This window comes from Centruroides vittatus, unplaced genomic scaffold, assembly GCF_030686945.1.
Source record: "Centruroides vittatus isolate TY-2023 unplaced genomic scaffold, ASM3068694v2 contig_425, whole genome shotgun sequence".
NCBI classification, from domain to species: Eukaryota; Metazoa; Arthropoda; class Arachnida; order Scorpiones; family Buthidae; genus Centruroides; species Centruroides vittatus.
In genome coordinates, this window is record NW_027122231.1 from 197,674 (window position 1) to 218,766 (window position 21,093).

At 26.8% G+C, this 21,093-nt stretch overlaps 1 protein-coding gene across 1 annotated transcript; it reads right to left on the reverse strand.

The window, feature by feature from the left end:
* Positions 1 to 714: 714 nt before the first annotated feature.
* On the reverse strand, positions 715 to 20,554 carry Dnz1 (DNZDHHC/NEW1 zinc finger protein 11). Its single transcript, XM_067272160.1, has 8 exons — positions 20,402 to 20,554; positions 9,973 to 10,135; positions 8,154 to 8,260; positions 7,349 to 7,410; positions 3,971 to 4,067; positions 3,825 to 3,897; positions 3,642 to 3,750; positions 715 to 859 (listed from the first exon to the last, which is right to left on the reverse strand). The coding sequence occupies exons 1-8, from the start codon at positions 20,518 to 20,520 to the stop codon at positions 783 to 785; spliced, it is 807 nt and encodes a 268-aa protein (XP_067128261.1). The 5' UTR covers positions 20,521 to 20,554; the 3' UTR covers positions 715 to 782.
* Positions 20,555 to 21,093: the final 539 nt, after the last annotated feature.

The window sequence follows — 21,093 nt, forward strand, 5'->3', positions numbered from 1 at the left end:
CAGTGCAGTTAAAATTTTATGCACTGACTTTTCAGTTTTAATTTGTTACTTGGCACCAAAATCAGTGCATTCAATTTTAACTGTGTCTCCTGTATAAAAACTAACTAACTCAAACACTGTTTACTGTCATATTTATTAACTGTTTTCTACCATCTTTTAATTTTTAGATAATAAAAAAAAAAACCATGATTTTTCATATAGATTTCAGGAATCAGATAATGAGTTTGGTCCCAATGGGATTAAATATTACATTTTTTTGTAGTTTTTTTTTCCAATTAAGCATAAATTACTAATATTTAAAATCTAATTTACAATTGCCAGTTGAGAACCATTGCATTACTATTAATTAAACTTAAAAATATAACCCAGATCCTTGAATATTACATATTAACGTTTTGAAAGGATGACATGATTGAGTATGTTTCAATAAGAAATTTTTACAACTTTATTACAAAAAAAACGAAAAATAACAAAATTTGTTAAACATTATCATATACATTTATAAATTATTTAAAATTATAACAGAAAAAAAAATTGTTTTTATTAAAAATTTATGCAACTTTCATTTATATTATGGAAGTTTTAAAATAACTGTGTTGTAAATGCACAGATATATTTAATATGTTTTGTATATTGTAAATATATACATATATCATTCTAAATTCTAAAGAAGGAAAGTCTGTAAGTAAATAAATATATAAAAATATTCCAAAATTATAATAAATTGGTGTATTTTTTTTTATTGTACTTTTTATGTTTTATAAATAAATAATATCAGATTCCTAAACTTCATATGATGCTAAATTATCTAGATTTTTTGGAACATTCTGACATGGCAGGATCCAGAAGAGTGGAGGACCTAAATAAAAAGAAATATATTTATTTATAAAATCAAACAATAATTATTTATAAATTTAAGCAAATTAATGATTCTACTGCAAACCCTAAGGTAAAATTTAAAAACCAAATTTTAAATTTTTTGTTGTAAAAAGATTTAACATTTAGTTAAATCTTTTATATAAATTGAATTTTCAATTAGAAATTTCTATAATAAATTTCACTAGCAAATATAAAATAAAGTAATAAAATTTCTTACAAAGATTTTGTTATTATTATTATTATTGAGTATAATAAAAAAAATTTTTTTTAATGTTAGAAATATTCCATAGTAGGATTAAAGAGAGAAGTTTAAATATTTACAATCTGGAATGTACTTGAGTATACGATAAAGATAAATGTGAAGAAATTTTTAAAATGTTGCAGATATAAATTAATAAAAAAATCAATCACATCATAAAGATTTGAAATAATATTTGTAAATATTTGTTCATGAAATTATTATTTGAAAATATAGAGAAGCTATAAACAGTGGACCTTTGTTATAGTGCTGCTCACTATACAGCACACTCGGTTATAGCGTGGGCGATGTTCACGACGCGATAACCTCAAACACATTTATACAGGTCCGTGTGGTGTTAGTGAGTAGCGCATTTTATTGTTACTGCGTATTGAGTATTTGTGTATGTATTGAGTTTCTGCATGTATTTTGAATAGTGTTTAATTATTGTATGCATGATGAGTGAAAGAAAAGCTTGACATTATTGCTAAAGTAAAGAGGTGAACCGCATTACACTGCGCCGCTTGGTATAATGCGGTTCATCTTATAACATGGGTGTTGTATCCTGCCCGAAATGCGTGTTATATTGGGGGTCCATGTATTCTTATCTATATATATATATATATATAAATAAAATACAAAAAGATTATTATTATTTAATTAGATTCAAATTAATATGTTACTATTAAAACTTTGTACATTTAAAAATTTTTTAATTCATTGTAGATATTTTAATTGCCATTATTTTTTTACACTGTGTCTAATGGATAATTTTATAAAAATCACATTTCTCTCCTTATCCATTTTATCTTAAGTTCCATTACATAATGAAATGATAAGTATTATTTATTTTTTCTAATGTATGCTTAAAAAATCATCTAATACAGTAGAGCATCGATAAGTGGAACGTCGGTAAGTGGAATGGCCGGAAAGTGGAACGATTTTCAGTCGGACTGTGTCGTGCTGAATCGAATGTTTTTGATACTAAATTTACTTCTAAAGTATAATTTTCATGTTTTTTATATTCTTTAATATATTTATTTTGTTTGTACAATATGCAGAAATAATTTTTAACAATACGATAGCCTCGATGATTATTATAAAAATTTTCGTTAGGCTTAAAATCGACGAAAATTCAACACGAAGCGACACGCAACGGAGAAAAATTCAACAGGAAGCGATACGCAACGGAGAAAAATTTGAACATCGGACAGGTTAATGTATTTTTTAGTACAAAGTCGGAAACTGGAACAAATCATTAACTGGAAGGACCCCAGTCTCCAATTGGTTCCACTTTTCGACGCTCTACTGTACTTGATTTCAACACACAAATTATATTTATATCAATTTACATTCATGGAATATTTGTATGTTTAACAATAAAATTTAGCACACAGTTCAAACTAAGTTCGTGAAAAAATTCATTATAAAAAATTATGAAAAGTGGATAAGATATTGATTTAATTTTGAATTATTTTGATAAAACTGTTGAATCCTTAATCCTTTCCGTAACTGCACTATCATAATAACAAACATGTAACTATTAAATATGCAGTAACTAACATTTACTAATCATCTAATGTTTTCGGTTCTTTTGAATGACCTTCTTCAGGAAAATACATAAAATTTAAAATTTCACAAAAAGCTGTCTGTATTCCAAACAGTTTTTATAAGCTTCTATTTTCGGAATAATACGAATTTTTTAAAAATGTGCATGTTGGTTATTTTTATTTATTATACTATATTTCATTATATGTGGCAAAATCAATAAGCATATAAAATGTCTATTTACCAAAAGAGAAATGTTCTAAATTATACTTTTCATATCTATATTCTTGCACTTGCATCCTCTTATATCATTTGTCTTTAGATTTTATTTATCAATACTTTCCAGGCTGGTGAAAACATGGTGTTTTTCTCTATAATTTACTGCCTGCCCCCCCTCTCTGTAGCCTTATGAATGTACAGTACCATGCTTCTGCATATTTATCCGTCACTTATCCTGCATCTTTTGGATCATTTTTGCTCAGTTCTATTCTATCGTTACGAAATCTGGGTCCACTAATCCGGAATCTGGGTAATCTCCTTCAGATAGGTGAAACAGTCTTATTCATTCTTATTTGAATTGTTATTTAACAAAGTACCTCATAGTATGCAAGGATATCTTATCTCTCATACATAATAAGATATATGATTAAAATTCATTTTTTCAGCATTTAGACAGCCAAACTAAAACTTTATTTTACTTCTATAAAAGTTAATCATCATTTTCAATGTAATGAAAAACAAAATTAACCAAATTATTTTGTTTGTAAAAACAAAAACAAAATTACTTTCAGTAAATAAAAGGCTAAATTTTTCAGCTGTAGCCTTACAGATCTCAAATAGAAAAATATCTAATCTTGAACAAAGTTGCAAATCATATTTACATAAAAGATACTATTTTTGATTTTATATCTTATCTATTGATTCTTAAATATTTTACTATAATAATATAGTTGTGAATGAAAAAAATTCTACCAACCTCTTCCACATACTTCGCTCAAAAGTGCAAGTTTTGGTTTTCGTGGACGATGAGGTCCTTTCTTTTGAATTTGTTCAACAGCTGTCTCATCAGTCAAGATAGCTTGTAACTTAATTAGGAAATAAAAGAAATTATTTGATTTTTTGAAGTTAATCAGTTAATTATACATTCTAAAGAACTTACTTGATCACACATAATGGCTATAACAAATATTCCAAATAGGAAGCTTTCAATAAGAAGAATAACAGAATGGATCCTAAAATTTAATTTATTTAAGTTAAAAATTAAATTAAAATTAAAATATATGATAATTACATTTTCCTACTTACACTCTATGTTGTTTAAATATTATATCTAAATTACAGTCTTTGCACTCTTTTATCCACGATATCACAACAATTACAATTGCATATATGCTGGCCACACCTATTATTTATCAAAAAGTAAATATAAAAATTTATGATTAATTTTAATACATGTATTTTATATCAAATAATATCAGATATAGCAAAATAACTAATTTTTCATTATATATAATAATAAAAATAAAATATATAAAATATACAACAACAATATAGAAAGTTTTAATAATCAAATACAGTCAACTCATGTTAATATGAATCCCTAGGAAAACAGTAGTTAGTTTGCTCCATCAAAACTTCTTATTAACAACGTTCAGGCTCAAGATCAAGGTTGTGTAATTTAGGGAGTTAAAGCTTAACAGGCAATCAAAATCTCTAATTTATAATATTTTGAATTAATTTATTAAATAAAGTTAAATGTATTTACAAAAACAAATTAATGTTCTAAATGATTTTGAAATCAAACAAAACGATGATTTGAAAAGATAGTATTTCTCTTTGAAGCAGGGAGCAGTATATCAGTGGTTAAACAAACAAATCTAAAAGAAATCTGTGATTTTTTGTTGAAGATTGTTAGGAAAGGTAAAAACTATTTTTTAGTGCCAAAAGAGTAAAAAAGGGAACAAATCTGGCATCATTATATGCACATCTGCATGCTACACTGGGATAATAATAAAAAATGACTTTCTAGAACAACTAACTGGTGCGAAGTATGTCTAATCAATAAAAACAAATGTTTTCATAGCCCCTTCTGAGGGGCTGTGAATACATTTGTTTTTCATCAGGTTTTCTTAAGCTAGATCTAGTTTCATTCAAGAATATAAAATCCAAATATAAAAATTTACATATAAAATTCCATTATAAAATCGAACGTAAGATGAAGAATTCGAAAAATGGAATTTCTGCATTCCCTAGTCATCTTAGAAAGGATGACCAGGGAAAAGATGCATGCATTCCCCTAGTCATCTTAAAAAAGATTGAAAACTAAATATCACTGTCCAGTAAAGCCTGCCAGGCCATTGATAGAGACATCTCTTCTCTAAAATTAATGCACATTTTTAAGGTCTACTCCAGGTCCAAGTGCATGTACTTGGGAAATAGTACTTCTAAGTACAGTAATATAGCATTTTCTGAGTACAGTAAAATGGTCTGCTAAAACCAGATGTTTGAATTGCTCTATAATTGAAGGTTGAACCCATCTTTTCTTACCAGGAGAAGAAAATTTATTCTACTCAAAATGAAACGTTTATTACACTTCCACTTCTTATTGTTCACTTGAAAAAATGTAAAAAGCAACTATTATTTGAAATAGGGTTATTTCTTGGGTGTTGTAAAGGTAATTTACAGTTCAATTTAACAAATTCTGGTAAAATTTTTGTTTGCTTTATTGTATGAAAATTAACAATGTGACAATGTCAAAAAATTTGCTTTAATGTGAGAATTTGCTTTATTGGTGTTTGTTTTCAGGCGAGTCAACTGTATATTTACAAGGTAAATTCTTTTCTGGCTTTTAGAAATGTTTAGCATATCTACGTTCCATATATGATCTTAGAAACAAAGATGAGTTTGAGGAAAAAATATTTATAAATAAAGTAAGCAAAATGCCTGATCAAGTTATACTCAAAAATAATGATATAGAAAACGTCACACTATTTTTTTAAAAAAAGGCTGTTTGCTTTTATGATTCAGAACTTATATTCTTAATGATAACATTTCCACAATGAAGAGTGAAAGTATATACTTAAGATAAGAATATATATCTGATGTTGGAGATTACACTTATCACACTGATATACTGTAATATGATAACATTAACAGGAAGTCTCACTTCTGGACAGCATATTTCTGTATACAAAGTCAAATGTCTGAAAGTCAAGCAGTAAAGTTTTATGTTATGAAAGAGTTTTGTTCAGTATAGAGCTAGAAATAAAAATTATAAAAATCTCTTATTAAGGTAAAGTTACTTTTTTACAGTGAATATGTCATTCTAAGTAAATTAAAATGACAAATTTGTAAAAAAATAACAACAAAATTCACTTCTACACATTATCGTCACATTTCAATAGCTTGTACCAGCCAGCTATCATGGATAAGGAATTAGGAAAAACTGCATGATTGACCTGGTGCCTAGTCCTGTAATATTTAATAATAAAAAGTGTGCTGCAATGTTTGCATAATTGTTTAAGTGTGTCATGAATCTAAAGGGTTGAAACCATAATTATAATGTATAATTATTTAAACTGTTAAACCCATAAATTAAACAGAAAACAGAAATTAATTTTCACAAACAGTTTTGATATCACTGAAATCAAAACCAGAAGAAAATACCACCACACAATAACTCAGAATTTTTGTTTTGTCAGCTAAAAATGTACAAAAGTTGAATTTGACATGAAAAGCTATGTAGAAGTATCAAAATGTTATGTACAAAAGAACAATTTATACAAAAATCAAAGACACCTACATATATAATTTTTTCTAACTTCTTAACCAATCAATGACTTGATTACTATAAATTTTATAGAAAATGTCAAACATTAATATTATCATAGAAAATGGTAGAATATTTCAGTTTCTCCACAATAGATATTTTATTTTTTGATAAATATTTGACATCATTTCTGAACATAACCTTAATGGAAATGTTTTCAAGAAATAAAAAACAGATACAAGTAACTAATGTTAGAAAACACTTTACTTCTAATTAGAAAATTTCCAAATTTATCAATTATTTTACTTTATACAGAAATGTATGTTCATAATAAGAAGAATGATAGGATAACACAATGCAGCATATGGATGATCTGTCAAGAGAGCACCTTTGAGAAAAGCTTTCTTTCTATAAGAAACTGACCCTATTTACTTGTTACATGTGAAGAAACCCTTGAAAACTTCACGCAACCATCCTGTTGGTCAAGAACAAATCCAAGACAGTGGTTTTATCCATTCAGCCATTGGTGGGTGTTGGTTCAATCTGATGTGTATGTAAAAAGTTCAATGAATTCTTGAAATAAATTACATCATCTAATCACATAAAGAAACATTTTTAGATTCTGTTTAAAAATTCTTTACATTTGATTGAAAAACATTTTTTGTCTCTATCATCTTTATAATTTATAAACAAAACAGAGCTACTTATAAGTGTTAATATGTCTATCAGTCCAGTGTGAACTTCTAATGTGTGGATGGTTTTTAGTACTTCATTTATAGAATTAGTTTCTGAGGATATTCAGGAGTTTAAATGAATTACAGTATTCATTTCTTAAATTCCTACAAATTTATATTAAATAAAAGAATATCTTAATCTAATTTAATTTAAAACTTAAATATAAATGGAACACTTACCAACATAGAGCAAAAATTGAATGAAATATTTCTGATTAAATTCTCCAACACAATTGTTTATCCTAGAAAAAATAATTTGCAATAAAACTAGTATATATAATTTTATAAAGAAACATTTAAAATTAGTTTATGCTGGCTCTCCACTTAACATGATCACATCACCAGTATCTGATAATCCAGAGATGATGCAATCGGTGCCTATGTGCCTACACACTTTGTATGAAATGAAAGGTGATTTGCAATGAATTACAGACATTTTTTAAAATAGCAGCAAAACTTTCAACTTAAAATAAAATAAAGTTTTATATTTTTCAATTTAATTTTGTATTTAATTTTTTAAATCTAATATTTGCTACTTTTTTGCATCTTTTCAAAATTTCCACACCATGCTGTTGTAATGCTAAGGATGAGCAAAAATATGATGTCATGTACACTTAAAATTATGGGTGCTGCATGCTGATTGGCTGCAACAGAATCACTACATGAAAACATGCATTGTCCCAGTACTCTGTTGCTAAAGTACTTGAAGGTATTTCTTAAAACACACAATAAAAATACAAATAATAAAGACTTATACAAATAAAAATACTCATGCAGTCTTCCTTGTCCTTTTCACAATCATTGGAAACATGAACCACATTATTTGTATAAGTCTTTATTATTTGTATTTTTTACAATATGTTTTAAAAAATATATTTCATCCTGGATTTTTTAGAATTTTCCTTTACTGAGACAAACATGACTGAATTGCCTCAAAAATGCACTAAGTGGAAAGCCAGCATTACAGTATGTACATGTACATTACCAAGGACAATGATGGTCCATTCTTCTGATACATCGTTGGCATACACGACAGTGATGGGCTCTTGGAGGACGATATGTCTCACAACGTGAACAAACTGTCCAATCCTCCTAAAATTAATTTTTTTTGTATTAAAAAATTTAATTCATATACTTCAAAAAATTTAACAGATAAAGAATTTGAAAATTAAAAAAACAAATTATAAAACTTACTACATATAATCAAATAACTGTTAAACTTATGTTAACTTTCTCTGAAAAAATCTGTAGCTTTATTCCTTATATTATTAATATTTCATAACAAAAATTTGCCATTAATTAACAGAGTTCAGGAAATGCAGGAGACATTTCCTAAACCTGTTAATTAAACTCTGACAGACAGTTTAATTCAATACCATAAAGTGGAGTTACTTTGTGTCTGCTGGAGAAACTTTGACATCACACTAGAACAACTTATTCTGAATATGGTGGGCTTATATCAATTTCAAAAAGTGATACGGTAAAATTGTGACACATATTTTTCATAGTAAAACAATAAATTAACAATTATGAACTCTGTGTGTAAAGAAATGTTAAATATTCCTAAAATGACAACTAATGATATGTTTGGTCCAATAATCTGGTAATTAACATTGAAAAAAATATGAAAAGTGTCAGAAAATAACCATAGGTTTATGGTATTAAAAACTAGCCTTGCTAAATTTATAACGGATGTTATTCAATTTGTAATAAATAAACTCTTAAATTATCTTTCTTAATATGTATAGTTCTAATTTTTTTATTCCAAAATCATATTTTTCTTTCAAATAAATTTTAAAATATTGTTAATTTTTCTCTTCTCAAATAATTGATAAATTCTGATATACTTAATTAAAATTATTTTAAGTTTTTGTCTTAGCAATTTTGAATAATAATAGTTAAAATAATAATAATAATAATAATAATAGTTATAAATAAAATTCATAACAGATTTTTAAGAAATATTTACTAAAAACTTTTCATTCTATATTTATATTTTAAATCATTTTAATACTCAAATTTGAAACTGTAGAAATATTACCAATGTACAGTACATTCCAGTATGCATCAGTTTTAGCCAAAACCAATGCACCTGTGAATAGTTTAATAACCTTTTACTGGAACATCTGGCAACCTAACAAGATGGCAGAAGCAAAGAGTGCTATATTAGCATTTGGAAACTTATTTTTGTCAAACTAACTGAATTTATATAGATAAATAGTAAAATATTTTTATACAAAATACAGATTCATTTCCACCCTTTCCAAAACCAGGAACTAACAGTCTTTCTTAGTACAGACAACCTTTTATTGTAGGCTATGACTCTGCTACAATATGCAAAACAGTTAAAAATGTTCACTTGTGATAAGTCATACGAACTTGTAAAATTGTATACTTAATTTAAAAATGACAGACGGCATATTTACAATATATAAAAAATACAGAATCTTCTGTATTTTTTTAATATGTATTGTAAATATGCTGACTGCCATTTTTAAATTAAGTAAAATATGTTAATACTATATTGCCATACTGTTTCATCAGAGCTCACCATAGCCACAGTCTAATGAGTGCAATGTGCATCAGATGCTGCACCAATAAACTCATCAGTGAATATTGGAACACATTTTAGTACATACAAATTTATATTCACTGATGTGTCATTTGATGATACTGGAATGTACCCAATAATTTAGCCTAAAACTATTTTTTGATGTATTACATTGCTATATTTGCTCAGATTTAAATTTATAAAAAGTAGACATTATAATTTAAATTACTTAATTTACATCCTACGTGTTTACCTTTTGAAGTGGAACTCTATTTCCAATATGCATATCAGAAAAGTCTAGATTATTGTGTGGTAATGGAACAATTCCCGGGTCTGAAAAAACTGCTCGAATGTGTGCCATTACAAGAAGGAAAACAACAATGTTGAAACAAAGGACATTGAAAGCACCCCATAAACTGTAAGAAAAACAAATTGTTTTTATAAGTTACAGATATATTTTACTATATTGAAAATATTTCTTTAAAAAGTAATCACAACATAAAAATAACATTACTTATAGTAATAAAGTAAACAATATCATCTAATAATATAGCTGACTATAGAATGTTTTATTTCACTTCTGTTTTAATATAGAGTATAGTAATTGAAATCATTAATATGTCATTATAAGATGTAAACTTTCTATAATCTAAAAGACAAGATTGAACAATACTGACTTATCATATAGTTAATATACAGGGTGGAGCAGAGAAAAGGGATATAAAAACTCAATAAAATGGTTTATTTAAAAAATTACAAATATACCAGCTTAATGGTAATAAATAGAAGCATTTCAATGTTTTTGAAAACTACATCTTCAAGATGACCTTCCTCTATTCTTGAGCACATATCAATCATTACATGCTGCAACATTTCCAATTGGGATTCTCGCTATTCCTTCTCAATTTTTGAGTTTGAGGTCAGCAATATTATGCAGGAGGGTAATGTGCACTTTGATTTTCTAATATCCCCACCAAAAAAAAAAAAAATAAATAAAAATCACACAGTGACAAATCAGGTTATCTTGTGGGCCAAGAAATGTCACCATTCTTGGAGATGATACGACTGGGAAACAACTAACCTACAGCAGTAAAGGATAGTCTGAGCTGTTGCTGCATCTTGTTGGAACCATGTCTGATCATTAACAAGAAGAAATATGGTTAATTCTTGCATCAAAAACATCAAACTGCAAGGCTATGTGCAGAGATCTGTGGACTAAGTTCAATAGTGGCTCTCATATTTGTGATACTTTCCGGTGTATGAAAAGTTCTTGACTATACCCAGAGGCTTCTTTTTAGTGTAGAACCAGTTTCCTCAGAACTCTTAATCCATGTCATAATGGCATGTCTAGATGACACAAGATTATTTCAATGAATATTGAACTGGTGGTAAAATAACTGTTGAGTGGCCACAATACAATCATTATTTTTATAATATGCCTCAATGGTGAACACACATTGTATACATATCCACTGGTTCATAATTATAAATGCTATACTCTTGACAACACAGCATTGGTAAGCAAGCTTGCACTATCCCATGAATACCCAGAAAAATCAACTTTGAAAATCTCCTATTTCTCTGCCCTACCCTGTATAATTCACTATAAATTCTAAACAAGCTTGGTCAAGCCAATCTGATAGCACACTCCACAAAAGTGAATCAAAAATAATAATTTTGTTTAAAATAAATTTTATAAATTCTTGGAATCAAGTAATTGTTGCACATGCACGTGGACATGCACAATAAATGGATTGAACAGAACATAACACTTAGGTAACAAAAATGAAGTCATTGCGCATGCAAGTGGACATCTGACAGACAGACAAAAGTCCTAACATAAGCAGTTCACCACTACAGTGGAGCATGCTAAAAAATACACCTACACAAAGTTTATATCTATTATCTGACATGATCAAGTCATCTAAAGCAAAAACATTTTACAAGAATACAGTATATATAGAATTGCTATGTATTAATACAGAGTAAATTATTTAAATTCTAATTTGTCACAATTTCATTAGAATAAATTCACTGTGTCTTTACTAATTATTTTTCTAGTTTTAAAAATTGATTTTTCATGATGAGTCAGTCTAGGCATTTGTTTGATTCTTCTTTTAATCAAAAAAAGTTTATGCAATTGTACATTTAGGTAAACCTGGCTGTCGTGGTTGGAAATCGCCAGGACATGCAATTCCTGCCTTTTTTGTTTCATTTTCAAATCTGTGGAAGTCACAGAAAAATCATTCAACTTTACATATGGTTATCTGTGAATACATATGTTTCATAGTCAGGGTCACTGAGAACGTTTCATGCAGGCTAGAACAGGCCCTCTACTCCTTAGCCAGCCCCTTTTGCTATTTTGTTTTGAACAGGAGAAATATGTAGAATGATCTTTTATTTAAAAAAAAGTAGTCAGAAAGATTTTATTTTCTGTTAGTAAAATCAACATTAATTTTATGGAGGTAGGAACAACTATGGGCTTCAATCTATGAGCAAAAGAAAAAACTCAAGCATTCCCTTCATCTTGACAGCCAATTCCCAGTCTAAATGTAGTATTAGGAGTACATATAGTCTGCCTACCAATAAAAATACTCCAGAATCTTTCACAAATCTGTTAGTACAGCTGTAAGCACTACATTATATTACCACTGTTCTTAGTTTATAATATAACTTCAATCAACAGTCCAAAATAAATAAAATAAGCAACCAATTCAACAAAAAAACAAGCTTTTAGATATTGGTAATTGCTAGAAATTAATCATCAGATAGTACATTGTATCACAAAGAAATACTAATCAAATAAAATTCATAAATTTCATCTTCATAAAAATATCAATTTATTACAAAAGTCATCAACTGAGTTCTTTAATAAATTGATACATCAATTTGTTTTTAAAAAAATGGATTTATTGGCAAGAGTTAGAAATGGCTCAAAATGAAATTCAAGTAGTTCATTAAATTACATTTAATTATTAATGAATGTCTGAAAAGACTAAGTATCAGAACAATTTAACATAACAGTGCCATAATATTTTGATGATGATTTATTAATACACTTATGAAAGCATTTCATTTGTCCTCTGATCTTCAAATGATATCTGAATGGAAGTAATTTAATTAACAATGTTGTTATGGTATATATTTAATAATAATTAACATTTATTATTCAATTTTATCACTATCAAATAAAATAAAACATTAACAATTTGTCAATTTATCTTAAATTATTTAATCATTGCTATTATTAATAGACATTGATGAGTTTATCTATACTATTAAATTATTCTACTTATAAATAATTAGATTTAGATATTAATATCAGTACTATAACTAATGATTCCATTCAAGATAAAAAAACACTTCTCTTTCTTAATTCCTTCAAATATGTATATAATCTTACAATCGCATTTAATACAAAATTCATTCTAAGTACTCTTTCAGAAGAGTAATTCAAAGCTATTATAAGCAAAACAAAATGCTATATCTACATAAAAATATTATGTATTTGTAAAAATAAAATATCAAGATTTGATATAAATTACATAAAATATTTAATAAATTAAAAAATATGTAAATAAATTATTTATTTCAAATGCAACATGCTGCTAAACATACACACAACAACATATTATATTCTTTGGATTAAACATACTTTATTTAATATTAAATAAAATTTATTAAAAAATACATAACAAATTCTAACATTGTATCAATCTGAAGTACATATATATGAGCATCCCAAAGCCCAATGTATTAATACTAAACCAAAGGATTGTCAAATTACTTCATTTCTAATTATTAATAGTAGCAAAAAATATCCCAATTAATTACAGCAATCATTTAGTTTAGTATCAATCTGAAACATATTATAAATTTAGGAATCATAGAATTATAACCAGAAAAATACATAAAGAATTACAAAACAATTCCATCTTATATACAGCATAAGCAATTAAAAGTTAAAGCATTCTCAATTTTTTTTTTTATAATAAAGCTTAGCAATGCAAACTTGAAAGTATCCAGAACAAACTTTGAATTAAATAATAATTAAAAAATAATTATTATTCTGTAATAATTTCAATAAATTTTGGTTTTATTAAATAGACTTAGTATATTCAATCATTTATAAAATCAGATTTAGTACTGATGTTTCTTGGTGATATCACCTATATATTAATTTACACAGGTAAAAAGTATATTTGGTAATTCAATGTATTTACATATAAATGATCTCACATAATAGAATTTTATAGACTGCTGACAACCCATCCAGACCAGGTATTCTTGTTCTTTGATGATTATTCTTTGAAAAGAATGTTGGGAGACAATTGTAAACTATATTGTTAAATCTTATTAAAATTTAAAAGCCATTTAATGGAGAGTCAAGGGAAGGTCTATTAATCACATATAAATCAAAATTACCAAAGTCACCAGAAATAATAAAAATCTATCAGGGAGTAGTGTCAAAGAGTTGAAATATCATCTTGATATTTTGTATGTTGTGTTAACTTGACGTAACTGTGCACAAAGAAATTAAAATATTTATGATGGCAACCTTAGTCAAAGATTTTTTTTCCAATATTTTGAATAAAAGTTATATAATTAAAACGAAATTTAAAATTCTGTTTACATTAAAATTGTTCTTCAACATTTCCAAGAAATAAGTTCAAAACTATCATCAAATAAATGAGTTTTAGTGGTATCATCTGTCATAAATATTTAAATTCTTCATAACTTTTAAATTAGTTTAGTATAGATGAGAAAGATTGAATAATTCTTAAATTTGCATTCAAATCCATAACTTGAAGTTTCATTTTTATCATTTGATGGCCAGATTTAATAATTTTGATACAATTTGAATTCTGTTTAAAGTGATAAATTAACATTTATACATTTACAGAATTTCTGTTTCAATAAAAAAGTCTAAGTTTTCAATGAAATTACTAAAATTCTGATAATTTGATCATTTTTAATAAATATTTTTGCTAGAAAAACAATAGATTTTATTTTTCAATGAGTAGCAAATTTCCTTGTGAAATAGTAGTATTTTCCTTGTGAAAGCAAATAGCTTAATTCAGGGCTTCCCAAACTGTGTGCCACGACACCCTGGAGCGTTGTGGCACTATCTTATGGGAGTCGTGAGACAATACCCACAGGTCGCCTGCACGCTACATAATGAGTGAGTGCGTGGCGCATGCGTCTCATCAACCCTACTCTTCCACATTCTTGTTCTTTCGTTCAGTCTTTTGTTTTCGTTGATTATATGCGTTCATAAATCAGTGTTTTGATTTCAAGTGTGTTGTATTTAATTTATGCATCGTAAAATGGATAACTTTATTCAGATAAATAGAAAACATGTCGAAGACTCAGGAAAGAGAACAAAGAAGACTAGCCATTTCAAAACTTCAGTTCCAATTTGAGAAGTTATGCTCAGAAAAGCAAGCTCATCCTTCTCATTAATTGTACTGTTATGTTTTCTAATAAATAATAATTATTAAGATTCTATATTCTTTGGAGTTTTCTTTGAATAATAAAGTAATTTTAATGTCTGCTAGAGCTACACGTGTACACTTTGTGATGCCCTTCTAAAAGAAGATATTTACTATCTTCTTTTAGAAGGGCGTCACAAAAAATTTACAGCCTGTAAAGGGAGTCGCAGTATAAAAAAGATTGGGAACCCCTGGCTTAATTAATAACAATAATAATAATTATTATAAAAATAGTTGTTAAAAACTAATACAAGATATTGGCATTTTAAAATAAAAATAAAAAATAGAAAGTAATTCTCTTAGAAGAAAAACTATGCTAACTGTTTAACTATTAGAGCAAAAATTAATAAAAGTACATACATTAATTAATATACCATCTTCAGGGATAAAGTTATGAATAATAAAAACAAAACTTCTAATAATCTACAAAGATGTTCAACAGTACGTCAAATTAGTACTATGGATATCAATTTATAAAATTGTTGAATGTTAAGAGAATCAGAGAATACAATAAACCAATCATAATCAACATTTAGATAACAGAACAATCTCAGTCTACAATTAACAAAGTTATAATACACAAGCATTTGCAGGAAAAAAATGCCACTAATCAATTCTAAATTCTAAATCATCATTCTGAATTTTAACTTTAATTACATCTTCATCTAGTTTTTTTTTTTTATCCGGCACTTTACCATCATTTGAATGTTTTTCTGCCTTACTGAGATTTTCCAATAAATTTGATTCACATATTCACAGCCTCTTCTATTAGTCAATTATCTAACTTTCTTGCTTTGACTAAATTTCTAATGCTTCCCTAATCTCTTCTTTATTGAGTTAGACATGACACCAATTTAATATATTAGCATTCCTATTTTTTATTAAGCAATGGAATTAATTAAAATCCACTCTCCGTTGGGAACGCTTCTGGCTCCTTATTATTCTGTATTTTTATTAATTGTTGCTCTAATAAAGTAGAATAAATAGCCACTTTGATATTTTATACGAGAAATTTTTCGTATCAAAGTTTTTTTCTTAAAAGTTAAAATTTCTTAATTAAGAAAATTAATTAGTTAAAATTGAAATGTAATTAATTTAATTAAAATTTTAAAATAAGCATAACATTCATGCAGATAAGATGATAATTTTTTGATAAATGTTAAGAACCTAAATCGTAAAATTTATTTTCAAATAAAAAAAAATTTTAATTAGAAAATCGGCATTACATTTTAAAAATTTGATAAAATATAAAAAGATAGGATTAGTACTAACATACCAATCAGAAATATCATCAGTTTGCAAGAACCTATTATAACATAATTAGTAAAACATTTCAACAAATCGCTTTTAACTATTTTATGTAATTTATAAAATTAAATGTATAAAAATATTTGAATATAATTTATATCAATCATATATAAATAGTAATATAAATTTAAAATTTTCTCAAAATGAAAATTAAATATCAGTCATTTATTAAAAATAAAATTATTGATTTTTTTTCCCTTAAATTTAAATGTTAGTTTCTGAATAAAGAAGGTTTTTTGACTTTATATTTATTACTGAAATTTTTTATGGTAATAAAAATATCAAAAAGAAATTTTCATCTTTGGAATATGTTATGTATTTCTACTGCAGAGAAAATAGTCGCTTAACTTTTCTCTATCTCGGTTTATTTACAGTAATTTTATATTATTGTACTTTACAAATTACAAATAATTTAATTTGAAAATAAATTGCAAGGCAAAAGTCTTTAGCTATAAGAATGTTTTAAATCATCATTAGAATCATTTTCTTGTTTTGAAATAATTTAATATACCTATCAATTACAATAAATCATAAATATTATTATCATTTTTATCATCTTTCCCTTTATCACAAAAATATACTATTTAGAAGAACTATACATCATTAAATATACAGATTCATGTCAGAATTTTAACTAGAACTGCATTAATTTAATGTATAAAATAAGTATTTTTGAAAAATTTGAATGTTTTAAATATAATGCAAGCCTCATATTCACTCTATTGTTCCTCCTTTCTAGTAAGAAAAAAGGAAATATCCCTGATTTAATGAAATTTTCCTACTTTATCATATAACAACTAGTCATATAAAAAATGTAAAGATGACTAATTGTTTCAATTATTTTAAATTTAATTCTGATAATACATAATGCTTGCAGAGATGTTAGATATGGCTTAATTATTTGCAAATCTTATGTTTTAGTTTTAGCCAATTAATTCTAAACATTGTACAAGCAAGATAAATTCTAATATTGTTTCTCAAATTTTTTTAATATTAAAGTTTTTAACAATCAACTATTTACTATGAAGTAAATAGTTGATTGTTACAAGTTTACAAGTTTTTAACAATCATCTAAACATGATTAATATATTAATCATGCTCTTAAATTATACTCTCTATGTTAACATTTAAGAAACACAAGAATCATCATCATCTATCATAGATAGTTAATAATAGACTGAGAATGAGTTTCAGAAAAACCTGAATAATTTTCACAACAAAATGTAAAAGATTCAGACTTTTCTGTAACTAATTATATATAAAACCAAGTCCGAATTATATTAATAAATCAAATGACAGCATCAGATTCATTATCAAGCTATAATTTGCTAACTAAATATACAAATATTATGTAATTCGGATTAAAAATAAACGATTAAGCCACCATCTTCCATTAAATTTAGTACAAAATGGTAACTCAATTGCATATGTTTGGTCCAAATTATTTAATATTTGTATATTGTTGACTACGAACACAATATAGCGCTTTCGACGATCACTTGGCTTTTCTTCTCCCTGTTATTTAGTTGAATCAGGGAGAAGAAAAGCCAAGTGATCGTCGAAAGCACTATATTGTGTTCGTAGTCAACAAGAATCAAGCGCAACGCGGTTTCAAGTCATTAATATTTGTATATTTAATTAGCTGAGTTATAGCTTGATAAGAAATCTGGCATTATCATTTGATTATTTTCTGAAACACTTTAATGATCTGAATTAAAGAACTATAAAATATAAATAAGCAATTACTTATTATGACATCATCACAATGCTGAGCTACAATTTTTGATAATATTTTTAATAATTTTTAATTTAAAATATATGCTCTCCACCTCAAATTAGTAGTGTCTTACCCCTGTACATCATACTTTTCTGTTAGCAAATATCATTTAAAGGTATTGGTTTGATATTATTAGTATTTTTTACAGTATTATGCTTTCAGTATCTCTAAGATTTATTACAAAGTGGCAACTACACAAATCTTTTTATCGTATTAATGGCACAACATACATTATTAGTATTAAATGTAAAGACAAATATCAACAACCACAACAATTGAATTATCAGTTAGATAATTTTAAATTTATATTGGAATTTTAATAAATATTATATATAACTAGCTGACCCGGCCACGCGTTGCTGTGGCTCAAAATGTATCTATTATAAATGTATAACACTTCCCCCGTGGGGGCAATTTCAAAAAATCCCTTCTTAGTGTACATTCTCTTGACGTACCCTATTAAAACGCAATCAAAAACGCATCTAAAATAGTATAATAAAAGCCGAGTTCTTCACAGTAAGCCTTAATCCCGTCACTTTTCCCGCTGGGGAATATCGAAAAATCCCTTTTTAGTGTATATTCTGTTGACGTAACCTATTAAAACGCAATTAAAAACGCAAAAAACCGCATGTAAAATAGTATAATAGAAGCCGAGTTCTTCACGGTAAGCCTTAATCCCGTCCATCTCCCCCACTGGGGGGAATTTCGACATGTATATTATATAAAAACACGTGCGTATTCGAATGCAACGTTGTGTCAAAATTTCAAAGGAATCGGTAGGAACAAACGAACGTTATATTTTATTTATATAGATAGATAGAAAATGATCTGCTTAAGTCCATTCTCACAGAAAAGCAAACTTAGGTCGTCGGAAGTTAGCGCCATCTGTTGGACATAAAAGCCTTAATCCATATATAAATATATTTTTGAAAGGGGGAAATGGTGTAGGGGTATGAAAAATAGATAGTAGCCGATTCTCAGACCTACTGAATATGCATATCAAATTTGGTAGAAATCGGTAAAGCCGTTTCGGAGGAGTAAGGTAACTAACATTGTGACACGAGAATTTTATATATAAGATAATAATAAATAAATTTCTAATATTTAACTGTTTTGCATGTGTATAAATGTTAACAATGTAAGAGTTTCCAAAATTTATCAGATTAAATATATTCATTCAAAAATAATACATAACAATAATAGTATAATGTAATAAAATATTATAAGACAAAATTTTTCAAAAAAACTGGCAATTATGAGAAAGATTTTAATTTTAAATATAAACAGCTGCAATAAAATTTATACAATCATACAATAATGAGTTTTAAAATTAGATATGAATGAGAAAACAAATGTATTAAAGTTTATTTCTTAAATACATTTAAATAAAGTAGCCGGTAGCAAAGTTTATTTAAATAAACTTCACTACTCAACCTTGTAATCGCAAGACATTTAAATAGAAACATTTCATGTATTTAATTAAATATTTTTTTATGGATTACTGGCTTGTTTATTCATGTAAATATTTTATATTTCTTACATATTAATTTAATTTCTTCTGAAAAATTTGGAATTCCTATTAACTAAAAATCTTACGGCAGTCGTCGTGCACCATTGTAACTAATAAGAAATAAGCAAATAAATAGATGTTAGCATAATATTTTTATTGTAATTTAATATTAATAATTTATGATTATTGATTTAGGTAATTTAACATGGCATTACATCAACTTACGCACTTTTTAATGATAAATTATAATTTCTGGTGAACATTATCCTAATCTTTCTAATATAATATTAATTTAACTTTTATAACATATAAAAGAACACACACCAATGACTTTTTATGTAATATGATTAATTGTTTGAGTTATTTTACATCTTACTTACATTAGTTTGCTGGAATTGATAAATAAGTAATTTAAAACAATTCAATGTCGTAATCAAAACGTCTTAACGAAAATATAAAGAATATTCCGTGTTTTTATTAATATCTTATGAGTCTAAAATGGAGAAAAATGATTTATGTCGTTCAAACAATTATTTTTATCACAGGGGTTAATAATTTCAAACTTCGAAATATTTCATATTAAACAATTAATTACCTTTTAGACATTGTCGGAATGATCATCCATTGAACAAAAGCATAATCGGCATAAAAAACAGCGACGTAAGTTAATATAATACATATCACGCCACATGGATCCCACCGACACACAACCATCTTCCTCTCATCCTCACTACATTTGTCAACAAGAAACTCTGCCAACTTCCGTTCCTAACACCGAGAAGAAAAAGAAGAAAAATCCATAGCCCAAATTAAGGTTATTACAAATATTGTATTAATTTGATTTCTTCGTAACTCTTTTTAAATAAAATTTAAATACAAATATTTATTTTTTAGAATCTAAGTTATATCGTAATCATTAATGTTTTATATATATAATTAGTAAAAATATTCATTCGTCGGATGTCGGGTCCAACGAAAATAACATGTTACTCTATCTCGTTGATCACAAATTACATTTAAACAATTTACAATAAATGCTGAATTGTGCATACTTGAACATAGGTGTGTCAATAATAACGCTATTTTGTAAACGGCTTTCATCTAGTAAGGTAGAAAGGCATTTCACTACAGACAGGAAAACGCCACATCGCCCGAGTCGAAATCAAGTTTTCAGTGTTCGAGAGACGAAATGCTTACGCTGTGAGCAGTTTCCCGTGTTATTGACAATGTCATCACCCGATCACTCGCCACGCTACTGCAGCCAATATTCTGAGTGGAGTGGTTGGC

Excerpts from the sequence above, each read along its gene's own strand:
- Dnz1 (XM_067272160.1), bottom strand. The coding sequence starts at position 20,520 with ATGGTTGTGTGTCGGTGGGATCCATGTGGCGTGATATGTATTATATTA. Across the intron at positions 10,136-20,401 it reads ATTCCGACAATGTCTAAAAG|TTTATGGGGTGCTTTCAATG; the intron begins GTAATTAATTGT and ends TTTTTCTTACAG. Across the intron at positions 3,898-3,970 it reads ATATTTAAACAACATAGAGT|GATCCATTCTGTTATTCTTC; the intron begins GTAAGTAGGAAA and ends ATTAAATTTTAG.